Source organism: Mus caroli, chromosome 6 (assembly GCF_900094665.2).
Source record: "Mus caroli chromosome 6, CAROLI_EIJ_v1.1, whole genome shotgun sequence".
NCBI lineage: Eukaryota > Metazoa > Chordata > Mammalia > Rodentia > Muridae > Mus > Mus caroli.
Window position 1 is genome coordinate 69,758,570 of NC_034575.1, and position 12,509 is coordinate 69,771,078.

At 47.1% G+C, this 12,509-nt stretch overlaps 1 protein-coding gene across 2 annotated transcripts in view; it reads right to left on the reverse strand.

Annotated features, from left to right (window-relative positions):
* The window catches only part of Kcmf1 (potassium channel modulatory factor 1), a 58,871-nt gene extending 47,346 nt beyond the window's left edge, over positions 1-11,525 (reverse strand). Inside the window, exon 1 of one of the 2 annotated variants that reach the window (XM_021165140.2) lies at positions 11,168-11,525. In XM_021165140.2, coding sequence (XP_021020799.1) covers positions 11,168-11,183 — 16 coding nt within the window. In that variant the 5' untranslated portion in view covers positions 11,184-11,525. Of the gene's footprint in view, positions 1-10,527; positions 10,841-11,167 lie in introns of those variants that run through there. The other variant, XM_021165142.2, reaches the window with a different exon arrangement.
* Between the last annotated feature and the right edge of the window lie 984 nt (positions 11,526-12,509).

Genomic DNA, 12,509 nt, shown 5'->3' on the forward strand with positions numbered 1-12,509 from the left:
AATAAATCATGCTACATAAGATGCCCAACAGATTGAAGACTTCATTAAGGGTGGAAGATGCAGTTCATTGGTAGAATGAACCCATCCTGGACAAAGACTAGAGTTTCCCCCGCAGTACCAACAACCAAACCAATCCAAAAAACGCATTAACATTTTTTTAAGCAAGGTGTGGTGAAACATGTTCTTCTGCACTTGGGATAATTGGGCAGGAGGATTAGAAGTTCAAGTCATCTGTGACGACCCAATGAAGTTGAAACCACCCTGGAAGATATGCAACTGGGGTCTTTTGTTTCAAGATTTATTTTTATTTTATGTGTATGAGTGTTTTGCCTGCATGCATATATGTGCACCACATGCCTACCCTCTTGGAGTCTATCTTAACTCTCTAGCCCCTGAAATCAGGTCCTAAAACAAAAACAAAAATGGTACTGAATAATTCTAACATTAGCATGAGGCATGTTAAAATGTTTTGGGTATGATTAACTTCTGCACCTCATTTTAATGTAGCTGCCAGAGAATCTGAGTCACACACGTGAAACACAACTGCAGTCCCAGCATCTAGCCTGGCAATGGTGGCTGCAGGCCTTTATCTCAGCACTTGGTGGGCAGAAACAGGTGGTTCTCTGAGTTAGAGCCCAGCCTGGTCTACAGTGAATTCCAAGACAGCCAGGGCTACACAGAGGAACTCTGTTTTGAAAACCAAAATTAAACAAGCAAGAAAACAAATAATCCTAGCACCCAGAAGCTGAGGCAGGAGAATTGCAGCCAAGTTTATAGCCAGCTTAGGGTATCAACTGAGTTATACATCCCAGGCCCTCATACTTAAACTTATCTCTTACTTTTCCTAGGCAAGGGAAAGTTAATCTGATCTGTGACACCACTATAGTCTATCTATAACTATAGCCACACAAACATCACACAGATAATATCAGAATCTAGAATGGTCAGCTGATCAGTAGGATCTGAGTATGTAGGCTTCTTATCTACCATCAACCCAGAAAAGGGAGAGTCTACAGCATCTCTTACCCAGGGTGTCTGCTTCCCTTTAAGGGGCTTAGCTCCTCAGAGAGAGTACCCCATTTACTTATACTGACAAGCCTGGAGGTATCCCCTGGAAGAGTTCTGGACCACCAGGAACTTGGACAGAAGAAGCAGGGTCTAGCTACTCAGCCCAGCAGTTGTTAGTTACATAAGCAACAGGACTATGTAAAGCCTGTAATGCAAAAACTAAGTGCTTTCAACGCAAAATTAAACATTTAATCCCTTGAGCTCTTTTCTCACTAAGCATCAAATATAATTACAAACCTATGAGGAATAATCTATTTTAACATACTTTTACATATGCAGATGTGTACTGAGACTTCAGAATAGCACCATGGTTTAATACTGCAAAGGAAAGAAATGAACTGCTGGGCAGAATAAGACTGTGAAATGTAAATGAAAAATAAACTTAGGGGAGGAAGGCTCGTGCAAATGTTGACAAAATATTAAAATACTTACACGGTTTAAACTACCTTGTCATAAAACATAAACTTCAAGATTAATTCCAGCACACTGGAAGAGAGCCCAACAGGAAAGCATTTAATTTCCAAACATGTGTTTCAGACCCACTGAATATTAGCATCCTCTAGCAAGAGATCTACAAGTTTCAGCAAGCACTAGACGCCAGGATGTCACCAGGGTAGGCTGTCCATAAATATTCCCTGAAAGAGCAACTATAAGGACCAGTAAACTCAAACACACAGCACAATTAGTGCACAGTTAACCTGGGACCAGAAGCAGAGGAGAAACGAACATCATCCAGTGTCAGGCCAGGCCTTGACTGACTTTGCTCCCTATGTCCATCCCTCTCCTAAAGTTCCCTGTTCCTCTTCCCCACAGTCCCCCGTTCCTGTTAGTTAATCAGCATCCCAAATAAAAACAGAAGAGGATTTCCAATCTTGGTTATTTTATATAAACACTAATAAATCTCACTATCACTCACAGATACTCATGGGGACACTCACGAGTGGTAAGTGCTAAGAATCAGTAAGGTTCAAAAATAATCCTACTCCTACCTAGCAAATAGATGGTAGGGAGGCCAGAAGTAAACATGTGTAGAGTAAAGGTAGAAATGTTACCCCAGAGCCCCTTAACTCCGCAGCACAGATGGCATTATATTGGTCTGTAAGGAGTCAGATCATAACCAAAGGTAAAAAGGCTTGCAGTGGGTACTGGGGATGCAAAGTCAGGTTTTATGCTTATGCAGAAAGTACTTTACCCACCGAGCCATCTCTCTATCCTGAACTTAGTATTTTAAAAGTAGCCTTAACCCCAGCACTCAAGGAGGCAGAGGCAGAGGCAGAGGCAGGCAGATCTCAGCCAAGGATACACAGAGAAACCCTGTCTCAAAACACCATAAAAAAAAAAAGATTCTTGGTCAAGCCCAGCGGCTTATAACTGTTAAGCCTGTCAAAGCCAGCACTCTTACTTAGTTCTAGATTAGTCTGGGCTACCAAACAAGCAAGCACACAGCACCACCAAACAAACAACGCGCATAAAAAGCCGTTTTCTAAATGAAAATCCTTCGGCTATAGAAAAAGGGTACAAGTCATGCCACTGGTGCTCAGCATAAGACACACGCATACATGCACACATACAATTCAAGAGAAGACAATATGTAAACCTCATTAGGCCTCTTGTTAAGAAGTCAACACTGTGCTGTTCCTACTATCGAAAGCCCTCCCCAGACCCACTTCAGAGTTCAGGTTTTCCCCTCCCTAGTGGCAGTGAAAATTACAACGATCCATCTACAGTTTCTCCCCACCTTCCTGTAACCAGTGGCAAAGTTTGTTGGGACTATTGGTTGGCACTGTAGCCATTGATGAGACAATTTTGCATTACTGATAGGCTCACAAAGCTCTACTTTGCTAAAATTATGAACAGTTCTCTAGGCTGTACCTGCCACTAAGAAGCACTAGGTGAGCCACAGCCAGGTTGTAGGGATAGCAGCAAACCGGAGGATGTTCAGCAAAGCACTTCATCTCTTGCTGAATGGACGACAGTGAGCTGCTGCCTCCTGGTGCCTGGTCCCAGGACACTGTACCAGGCCTGAATGCTGGTGTTCTGTTTCTGACACCAAGGCTGTATAATCACTGCCAAGCTTCATGCCCACTGCCTCTCCTATGCCAAGACGTGCCAGGCCTTGCCCTTATAGTCCCAAGAGTACTCTGAGTGCTCTGGGTTTTCTTGACCATTCACGTCCTTCCCAAGCCATTTTTCCTAGGTAAAATCCAAGCCTCTGGCTATCTGCTTTATTCTCTCTCTGACATATAACCAACATGGCTAATACATAGCAAAGAACACATTTAAAAACTGTTGTGTTCTGTATACTTAGGGATTCTTCAACTTCAATGAATAACTTCAGTGACAAAAAAAGGTATTTAAGGAATAAAAAGATTACAGCTTTTAGGACACTAAAATTAATAAGAAATTACTATTCTGCAAATTTCTTTTTATTAGAAAGAGTACTATTTAATGAAGTATAGAGAATACTTCCTTTGAACACACATTCAAGAAAGTAACCTCACAGCATTTCTTGTAATGTTATAATGCAATAACATTTCAAGGATAATTCAATAACCTTCACTAAAAACAACAGCGGAGCCAGGCATGGTCGCAGACACCTGAAATCCCTGCACTTAGGAAGTAGGGGTAGAAGTCACAGCATACTTAAGACCACTCTGGGATACCTGAGCCTGTTTAGAAACAACAAAGGAGAGTTAAAGTTAGAGCAATGGCTCAGTGGTTAGGAGCAATGCCTGCCCCTCAGAAGATCTGGGTTTGATTTTGAGCACCCACATGACAGCACAACCCCTGTAACTCCAGCTCCAGGAGATCCGCTGTCCTCTCCTGGCCCAAGTATGCAGCACACATTCATGCACACAGGCAAAAGAACCACATTATTAACTTTCAAAAAAGAAACAATAAAACAGATACCAGGCAGATATTCTGAAATTTAAGTAATGATTAAGTAACAGCTTTTTTTTCTCTACAAGGTTACAAGCCAAACGAATTTGTTTGGTCAGAAACTTCTTAAGTTTGAACCAGGGCAAAGTCTTTTTTTCTTTTGGTGTTTCAAGACAGGGTTTCTCTGTAGCTCTGGCTGTCCTACAACTCACTCTGTAGACCAGGCTGGTCTCGAACTCAGAAATCCACCTGCCCCCGCCTCCCAAGAGCACCACCCCTGCCCGGCTTTTTTTTTTTTTTTTTTAAAGATTTATTTATTTTAAGCTGGGCAGTGGTGGTGCAGCCTTTAATCCCAGCACTTGGGAAGCAGAGGGGGTTGGGGTGGGGAGATTTATTTTATGTATGTGAGTACACTGTCACTCTTCAGACACACCTGAAGAGGGCATCTGATCCCATTACAGATGGCTGTGAGTCACACACCATGTGGTTGCTGGGAATTGAACTCAGGACCTCTGGAAGAGCTGTCAATGCTCTTAACGGTAGAGCCATCTCTCTAGCCCCCAAAGTTTCCTTTCTTTAAACAAAACTATTGGTAACAGTTTGGTATGGCTCTTTGGTTTTGTGTTTGTTAGGGACAGGGTTTTAAGCAGCCCAGGCTGGCCATGTACCGACTGACCTGTCTGCCTCAGTCTTCTGAGTGTCACATATCCTAATGCTGAGCAATGGAAAATTCCCAGATTAAAAGAAAGTTATTTCTACTTAAAGTCCCATGTTAAAACAAGAATTTAATACTTTGAACTAAAACACAAAATGCCAATACATGGAAAAAGTACATTTCAAACTGAACTTTATATGAAGAATCTAGAAATTAAAATACAGTGTGTTTTCTCATAAATTTAAGTTATCATCTATTGTTTATGGAACGTCAAAGCAGTTTCCAATGCTCAGAAGAAAAAAGGCCAATCTTGGCTACAAAGTGAGTTTCAGGCCAGTTATGTATACATAGCAAACAAACAAACAAAGAACCAAGAGAAATGTAATCTATGATGTTAAAACTGTCTTACTACTGACATGATCTGTGAACAGTCAAGACATGAGGGCACAGAGCTTTTTAGTGGGTAGTAAAATTGTATGCCTAGCTTTGAAGTCAATATCTGAGGAAAAAAATATTTCAATTCACTTTTTGTCTTTATGTGTGTTTAGTGCTAGAGACTATTTTTTGAAAAGAGAAAAATATACAAATGGGCACAATTTTTAAAAAGTTGTAATGGACACTCTGTAACATGTACACATGCATTTGAAAATGCTGTATACATTAAAAGTAAATACATAATTTTTGTCAATAAAAAAAAGTTGCTAGGTATAATGGCACAAACCTGTAACTCCACCACTTGGGGGCAGAGGCAGAGGCAGAGGCAGGAGTTCAAGGCCATCCTCAGTTAAGATCAAGTTTGAGGCCAGGTAGAGTTACATTAAACCCTGTCTCAGAAAACCACAGTTGAGGACCAGGGCTGTGGCTCCATGGTAGATCTCTTACAGTGTGTATACACAGTCCTGGGTTCAATCCCCAGTGATACAAAAAGATATATACAAACTACTGCTAACTAGACTGGGGGTGGGGGTGTCACACTTGTTAATAAACGGCATTAAATGCTTCTGAGAAACAAATAAGAAATTGTAATCTGTCCCATCTAGTCACTCTCAGTACACAAGTAAAAATCTTCAAAAAGCCAGTGGAATACAAGTCAGGTAAACACAGCCTGGTGGCACAGACCAGTACCACCAGCTACAATGGAGGCCGAAGCAAGAGGATCATATGTTCAAGGCCTGCCTGAGACAGAGTGAGTTCACAAAGTAAAGAAGACTGTATCAAAACTTTAATTCCCTTGTCTAGTATGCCAGAGACTCTAGGTTCCAGCCTCAGCGCTGCAAAAGAACTAAATAAAACATAAGGACTATTATTTCTCCTTGAAACCTCAATCTCTTCCTAAGCATAGTATAGAAAAGGGCTGGGGTTGTAGCTGTTGGCAGACTGCTGGCCTAGCACTGCATAAACACAACATAATGATGTGCACCTCTAATTCCAGCTTAGGAAGTCGAAGCAGGATCACAAGCTGAGAGTCCTCCTCCGTTACATAGGAAGTTAGAGGCCAGTGCAGAGTACACTCGACCCTGCCTCAGAAAACAGGGCTGTCAGGTGTCTTAGCTAGGAAAAGTGCTTGCACCAAACAGGACGATCTGTGTCTAATGCCCAGGACTCCTGTGAAGGTCAAAGCAGAGAAGCCACTTGGGAAAGTCACCCTGGGCCTACCACATGTAACTGCCATGTACAACACCATGTCTCTTGAACAAAGAAAGACATGAACTGTCTTTTTAATAGAGAGTAGCAGAGAACAGGCTTAAGTACTTCAAAGTGACACACAGCTGTAAATCCCAAAACTTAGTCACCTGGGTAGAAGAAATACAGAAGTTCAAGGCCAGCCTGGGCTATAAGAGACCCTGTTCTCATAAAAAAGAAAACAAGCAAGCAAGCAAGCAAACAAAAACCCACTCAAACTATTAGAATCAAAATATATTTATTCCCTCTGAACCTGTGGAAAATAGGGTGAGAGGTCTCATCAAGTAAAGGCAGTTGTCACACAAGCCTGGCGAACACAGTACAATCCCAGGAAGCCATAGAATATATAGCTCTATAGTTAGAATATAGAACTGAGCTCTAAAGTTAACTTATACACTGTTCCACACACCCTCTCACGCTCGCATGTGCACTAAATAAAAATTGGGCCAAAGCCGTATGATCCAAGTTGGCAAGCACTTGGACATCCACTTGCTCCTTATCGTTTTCTGTCAGCCCAGCTCAGGCTGCACTGCCTTTAGAGACTGTCTACAGACACATCTTTCCTACCAGGCTTAGAGTTGAAGCCTGTGTCTCCTTACATTCCTGGGTACCTAGCAGTGCCTTTCACATAGTAATGCAAACAGTCCAAGGATTTAAAGCTAGCTGTGTTAACCCAGGTAATCAACTAGAACACCCATAACTGAGCTCATGAACTACGTAATCTGACAGGTTTTTATTTACAAAGTTATAAAATAACTGATTTTCAAACTCTGAATCGCATACATTTCAAATATGCTGTTTACCAAAACATGTTAAGATTTTTTGTGGTACAAGATTTTGCCTCAACCTCCTGACAAGGGTGGTAGCAGTATAGACACGAACTTGAAGTGCTGTTTCTTTTGACAGAGAAGTACAACTAGGCTGGCAGTGAATTCCTAGGCTCAAAGGATCCTCCAGTCTTACTCTAAGAGTGGCTACAGCTGATAATTAGGTGACATCACACATGCCTCCTTTTATTTTCCTTTGGTGCTGAAAAATAAACTCAAAACTTATGCTGCAGGTTAACCACGTACTGCAAGGCCAGGGATGCAGCTTGGCTGGTAAAGTGCTTACCCAGCATGTTTGATTCTCCAGGTTCAAGTCCCAACACTACATAAACCAGACATGGTGCTGCATGCTTGTTAGCTGGGAAGTTGAAGGAAGAAAACCTCAAGGTCACTCTTGGTCACAAAAACTTCAAGACCAGCCAGATACCTATGACCCTGTCTCAAAAATAACAAGAAGAAGAACAACACATGTGTTCCACAACTGAGCTATAGTCCTAGCCAGAGACAGTTTAAAAAAAACCTGGAAAACAGAAAATGACTGGGTTTGGTGTAAGACAGAAAACTAGATACTGTTTACAGTAGCAACTGTTGACCACACAGAGTGACTTGGTGCTAGTACCTGAGAAATGTTTGCAAACATGGCAAGAACATTTCAAAATGAGGTGAAAAAGAGGCCTTGGAATTCTCCCCAGTCAAGTCATATAGCAACAGGAACTTCACTGTTGTGGAGACCCGCCACTCCACTAACACCTACCTGAAAAGGTGGGCCTTATTCACCAACCCTTCTCCTAAGGGGCAGGAGTTGGTCAGTCAGTCCTGCACTTGCTCAGGACCCAGCAGGAACACAGATACACCAAGGGTCTGGGCCCTTTCTGGTCTCCCACCAGCTGCAGGACCCCCCAGCTCTACAGCTCCAATAGGTCAGACAACTACAGAGCTTGGATCAATTTTGGCCTCCACCAGTTCTTGATGGGCCTCACCAGCTAAAAATGGCTTTTACATTTTTAAATGGTGGTGGTGGCAAGGTTTCAAGGAACCATATTTCATGACACATGAAAATTTTATGAAATTCAAATGTCAGTGTCCATAAAAAAAGTTTTAAGTGGAACACAGCCATAAGCACTTGATTAGCTGGCTTTCCTATGACAAGTGTGGTAGTGACAGATATAGTTGGCTAAGCCTATGTTTTCTGCCTGGCCCTTTACTTTAGAGAAAGTGCGCTAACCCTGGCCTAGAGCATTCTCTGCGCCCTTGGCTGCATCAGTGTTTCTCAGAGTAGTCCAGTGCTTGATCTTGACAGGTGTTCATCTTGGGGCTGTGTGGTCCAAAGTCACATCATCTGTATACTACAGAGCAATTGGTTAGAGTTGGGAGAAGACAAAGTAACAAGTTACTTGTACACATGAGGCTGGAAAGCAAGACCTAGGCAAGAACATTACAGGCTGTACAGCTCTGCCCAGAATTAGACTCCAACATCCAGTTCTGGGTCAGACTCCCGAGGAAAACAACTGCAGAGAATGTGGAGGACAGATGATTAAAAGAGTTTAAAAAAACCAGACCACTAAAAAGTGTGCAGACTAAAAAGTCTGCAGCTAGGAGAGGTGGCTCAGGAGGGAGGCAGATACAGGAAGACTGGGTACATGGGGGGTGGGTGGGGGGTTGGGGGAGGGCTGAAAGTGTGAAGCCAGTCTCTCGTGTGCAGTGAGCTCAGACCAGCCAGGAATGGGCACCATGACCCTGTGTCAAAAGCAAAGATGAAGTAAACAGAATTAGCTGGCCCAAAGAAAAAGGTAAGCAGAAAATCTGGGATTGTCAAATCCCTCCTGATGAAAATAATTACTGCCTGAAATAATATACTGCAAAATATTGACAAATCTCATGAACAGATGTGATCCTGAAACTATCATTCCTGACTTAGGCCAAAAACTAGACTCTTAAACTTTCTAACCCTGTTAAAGGTCTGAGAGCACACACCTGTAATCACAGTTTGGGAAGGCACAGGCAGGCAGAACTCTTGAGTTCCAGGCCAGGCAGGGCTACTTAGTGAGACAGTGTCAAAATAAATAAAAGAAAATAATAAATTTAATTAATGTATTATATAAATATAAAATCACTTGTCAAATATTGCACAATACCTTCAACATCCATTTAGGAAACATCTGGCATTAAATTGCCAAGAAAGGTGTTGAAAAGTTTCAAGATGTTAAGTAATTAAAAGGTACCCTTTCCAAGACCAAAGAGGGAATGATGGGCTTAGATCACACAAGATTTTATTGAAGGATGCTATACCTACCTAAGCCATTTTAATTACTCAAACACACCATCTGAGCGTACTTTTTCCAGGCTACTGCTCATTAAGACTATTCAGTCTGCTTCCTTAAGGCGATTGATATTCTGTTATTTTAATCTGGTTCCTGAGTTGGAGCCTGAACTTCATGCTCACTTTCACTTCGTCGTGAAGGTGGTCAATACACCAACTGATGCCATCTAAAATTAACCTCACCATCTCCAAATGGAATTTGATTACAACCTTAATGAAGACTTTTTTCAAGGTGCAGTGATAAGGAACACACTCCCATTAAGCATATAAAATGGTTTAACAGGTGAGTTCCCAAATATTTCTTTTCATCTGACTGAGGCTAAATTAAGTACCCTGCTATTTATTTCAAAGTGACCAACACATTAACAGTTAGTAATCAAAAATGCCCCATGCTCTTCACTATTAGTTTTTTTTTAAAGACTCTCCGAACATAAAATGATCAGAGTCAATCTCAATCTTGCCTTTAGAAATGCAAATTCCGAAACTTTCACTAAATGTATGTTAATTGATCTAAGTTTGTCACCTTAGAAAAGCCAAGGTCTGTACTTCCCTAAGAATGCCCTTCCCTCGGCGATAATCTGCCTCCTCAAACTTTCTTCACTTCCAAAACACCTATACAGGACTTGAAAATCTTAGGGACTCAATTATTTTCAGGTCACTTATACAATCTTCCATTAACCGTACCGAAATAAACTTTTCACTAAGTCGGTGACTACTTTTAAAGGTAAAACCTGCTGTAGTGAAACAAAGAGAACATAGCCCCCTCCCCCCTTCCTAAACCATATGGTAGTAAATTCAAGTTAACTTATTTTTTCGCCAGTTCATCGCCCATCCATTGGCCTGAAAACACTTGTGCCTTTGTGCCGTGGGGCTGGGACGTGAGTGGTCTGATTCTTAACCACAGAACCCCACCGTGTTTCCACAGGGCACCGCGGAAGTCCAAACGCCCCCCGACTGGAAGCCTGCTTCGGTGGGCAGCGCACGCGGGTGAGGGCCCGGGACCGGCCGGGAGCAAGTTCCGCTCCGGCGAGGTGACGGAGCAGGGAGTTTGCTCACCGCGGCCCGGCTGGATCCGCCCCGGGAACTTGGCTTACCCGAGCCCAGGGACGCGCAGAGGCCTACCGCGAGGCCGGGCGAGCTCCAGTCACCGAGGGCTGCCCGAGCCCGAGCCGCGGCGTCTTCCCGCCCGCACGGCCGCGGCCCTCAGGCGGGGCCGTCGCTCGCCCGCGGTCTCCCAGAGACCGGACGCGCCCGCGGGGCCCGGACCCCGCTCCCCCTTGTCGCGGCCGCACGCCCGAGACCCGGCTCGGCCACGGCGCCCGGCTCTTCCGGGAGCCGCCGCAGCTAGGCCGCGCCGGGGCCCCGCGGTTCCCCCGGGCGGGCCGGCCGGGCCTCGGCGTCCGGTATGTGTCCCGAGGGCCAGGCTCCCGCCGGTAACGGGCCCCGCCGCTTCCCCTCCCCCTCTCCCGCCCCATGACAGTGCAAAGCCTCCGGCCGCCCGGCCGCCCCGCCTCCGGCTCCAGGCCCAGCTCAGGGCCGCGGCCGCAAGCCACGGTTGCGGCCGCCGCTCCCGCTCCCGCTCGTTCTTCGGGCCGCGGTGGCCTCGGGTTCCCCAGCCCCGCGACTCGGGCCCGGCCCGCGTCCCCGCCGGTGCCCCGCTGCCCTCGGCGGCGCCCGGACCTCGGGCGGGGTAGGCCGAGGCCCAAGCGGTGGGGGCGGGGGCTCGGCTCTCACCTTCATGTCGGGACATCCTAGTTCAGACGCTGGCGACGCGGCCCCTCCCGGGCTCCCGGCTGCAGTGTGCCCCCACCGCGGGCTCCCGGCGCTGCCCGCGCCCGGCCGGCCGACTCCCACTCGACTCCCGGGCTCGGCCGCGGGGGCGGGGTGGGCAGGGGAGCGCTCCCGCGGCGGCGGCGGCGGCGGCGGGGAGGCGGCGCGGGGCGGGAATGGGGCCGGGCCTGGCCGGGGCTGAGCTCCTCCAGGAGGCGGGTCCGACGCGGCCGCGGCTCCGCCGGCGCCCGCCGTGACTCGGTCACTCTCGGGCCCCCGCCGGCTCCCGGCAGCGGCGCGGCGTCCGCAAATCCCGCTCGTCCCCTCCCCCGGCCCGCCCCCCGCCCGTCCGTCTCCCCGCTCGGGCCGCCGCCTCCTCCTCCTCCTCCTCCTCTTCCTCCTCTTCCGCCTCCTTCCGCCCGCACGCCCGCCCCGCCTCTCGCCGCCCTGAGGCCCCGCGGCCGGCGGGCGACCGTGCTCGGCGGCGGTCCTGCCGCGGTCCCGCAGGCACCCGAGCCCAGCCGCGGCCCGCCACGCTGCGCGTGGGGAGGACGAGGACGCAAAACGCCCCCGACGTGGCTCCCCAGCGCCTGGGCGCGCGGCGGCCGGGCCATCGCAGACGTCCCGGGGACGTGTGTGTGTTTGTGTGCTGCTTTGAAAGCCGGGGACCCAGAAGGGAAAGGCAGTCGGGCCTCCGGGGCTTGCGGGTTCCCAGACCCACGGGGAGGCCGAGGCCTAGCGAGCCGGCCGCCGCCCGCTCGAATGCGCTGCGGGGAAAACTTGGTGGGCTTCGGGGCTACTTTGCTTCCGGCTCCTGGGCTGCTTCTGTGTGTGTGTGTGCGTGTGTGCAGGTCTTTCCCTCCTGCTTCTGTGTGTGTGTGTGTGTGTGTGTGTGTGTGCAGGTCTTTCCCTCCACCCAGCCTCACCCAAGCTTCTTACAGGCTACTTTCTCTTCAGGCATGGCTAACTCGACAAACACTTGAGACTACCCCTGACCACGTGTCAGTGGTGGCGTGGCGCAGGTAGAACAGATCGCGCCCTGGAGTTAAGACAGTTCAGTCCTGGGATTCTGGTTCTGATATGCTCGGTGTAACCTTGAACAAGTGACTTAACCTTGCTGAGCCTTCGCTCTAAATTGGTTCGCTTGGAGTGGTTAATTTTGCCTTGGTACTCTCGAGATTGGACAAAGTTCCCAGCTAAGTTTACTGAAACTAGGGTCCAGGGTACTGCTTGCTTTGGCGATTTTCCTAATTTGCCCACCCTCCACCGACTGTGGGACCTGGACAAAGCGTTGGTTGCCTTAGCT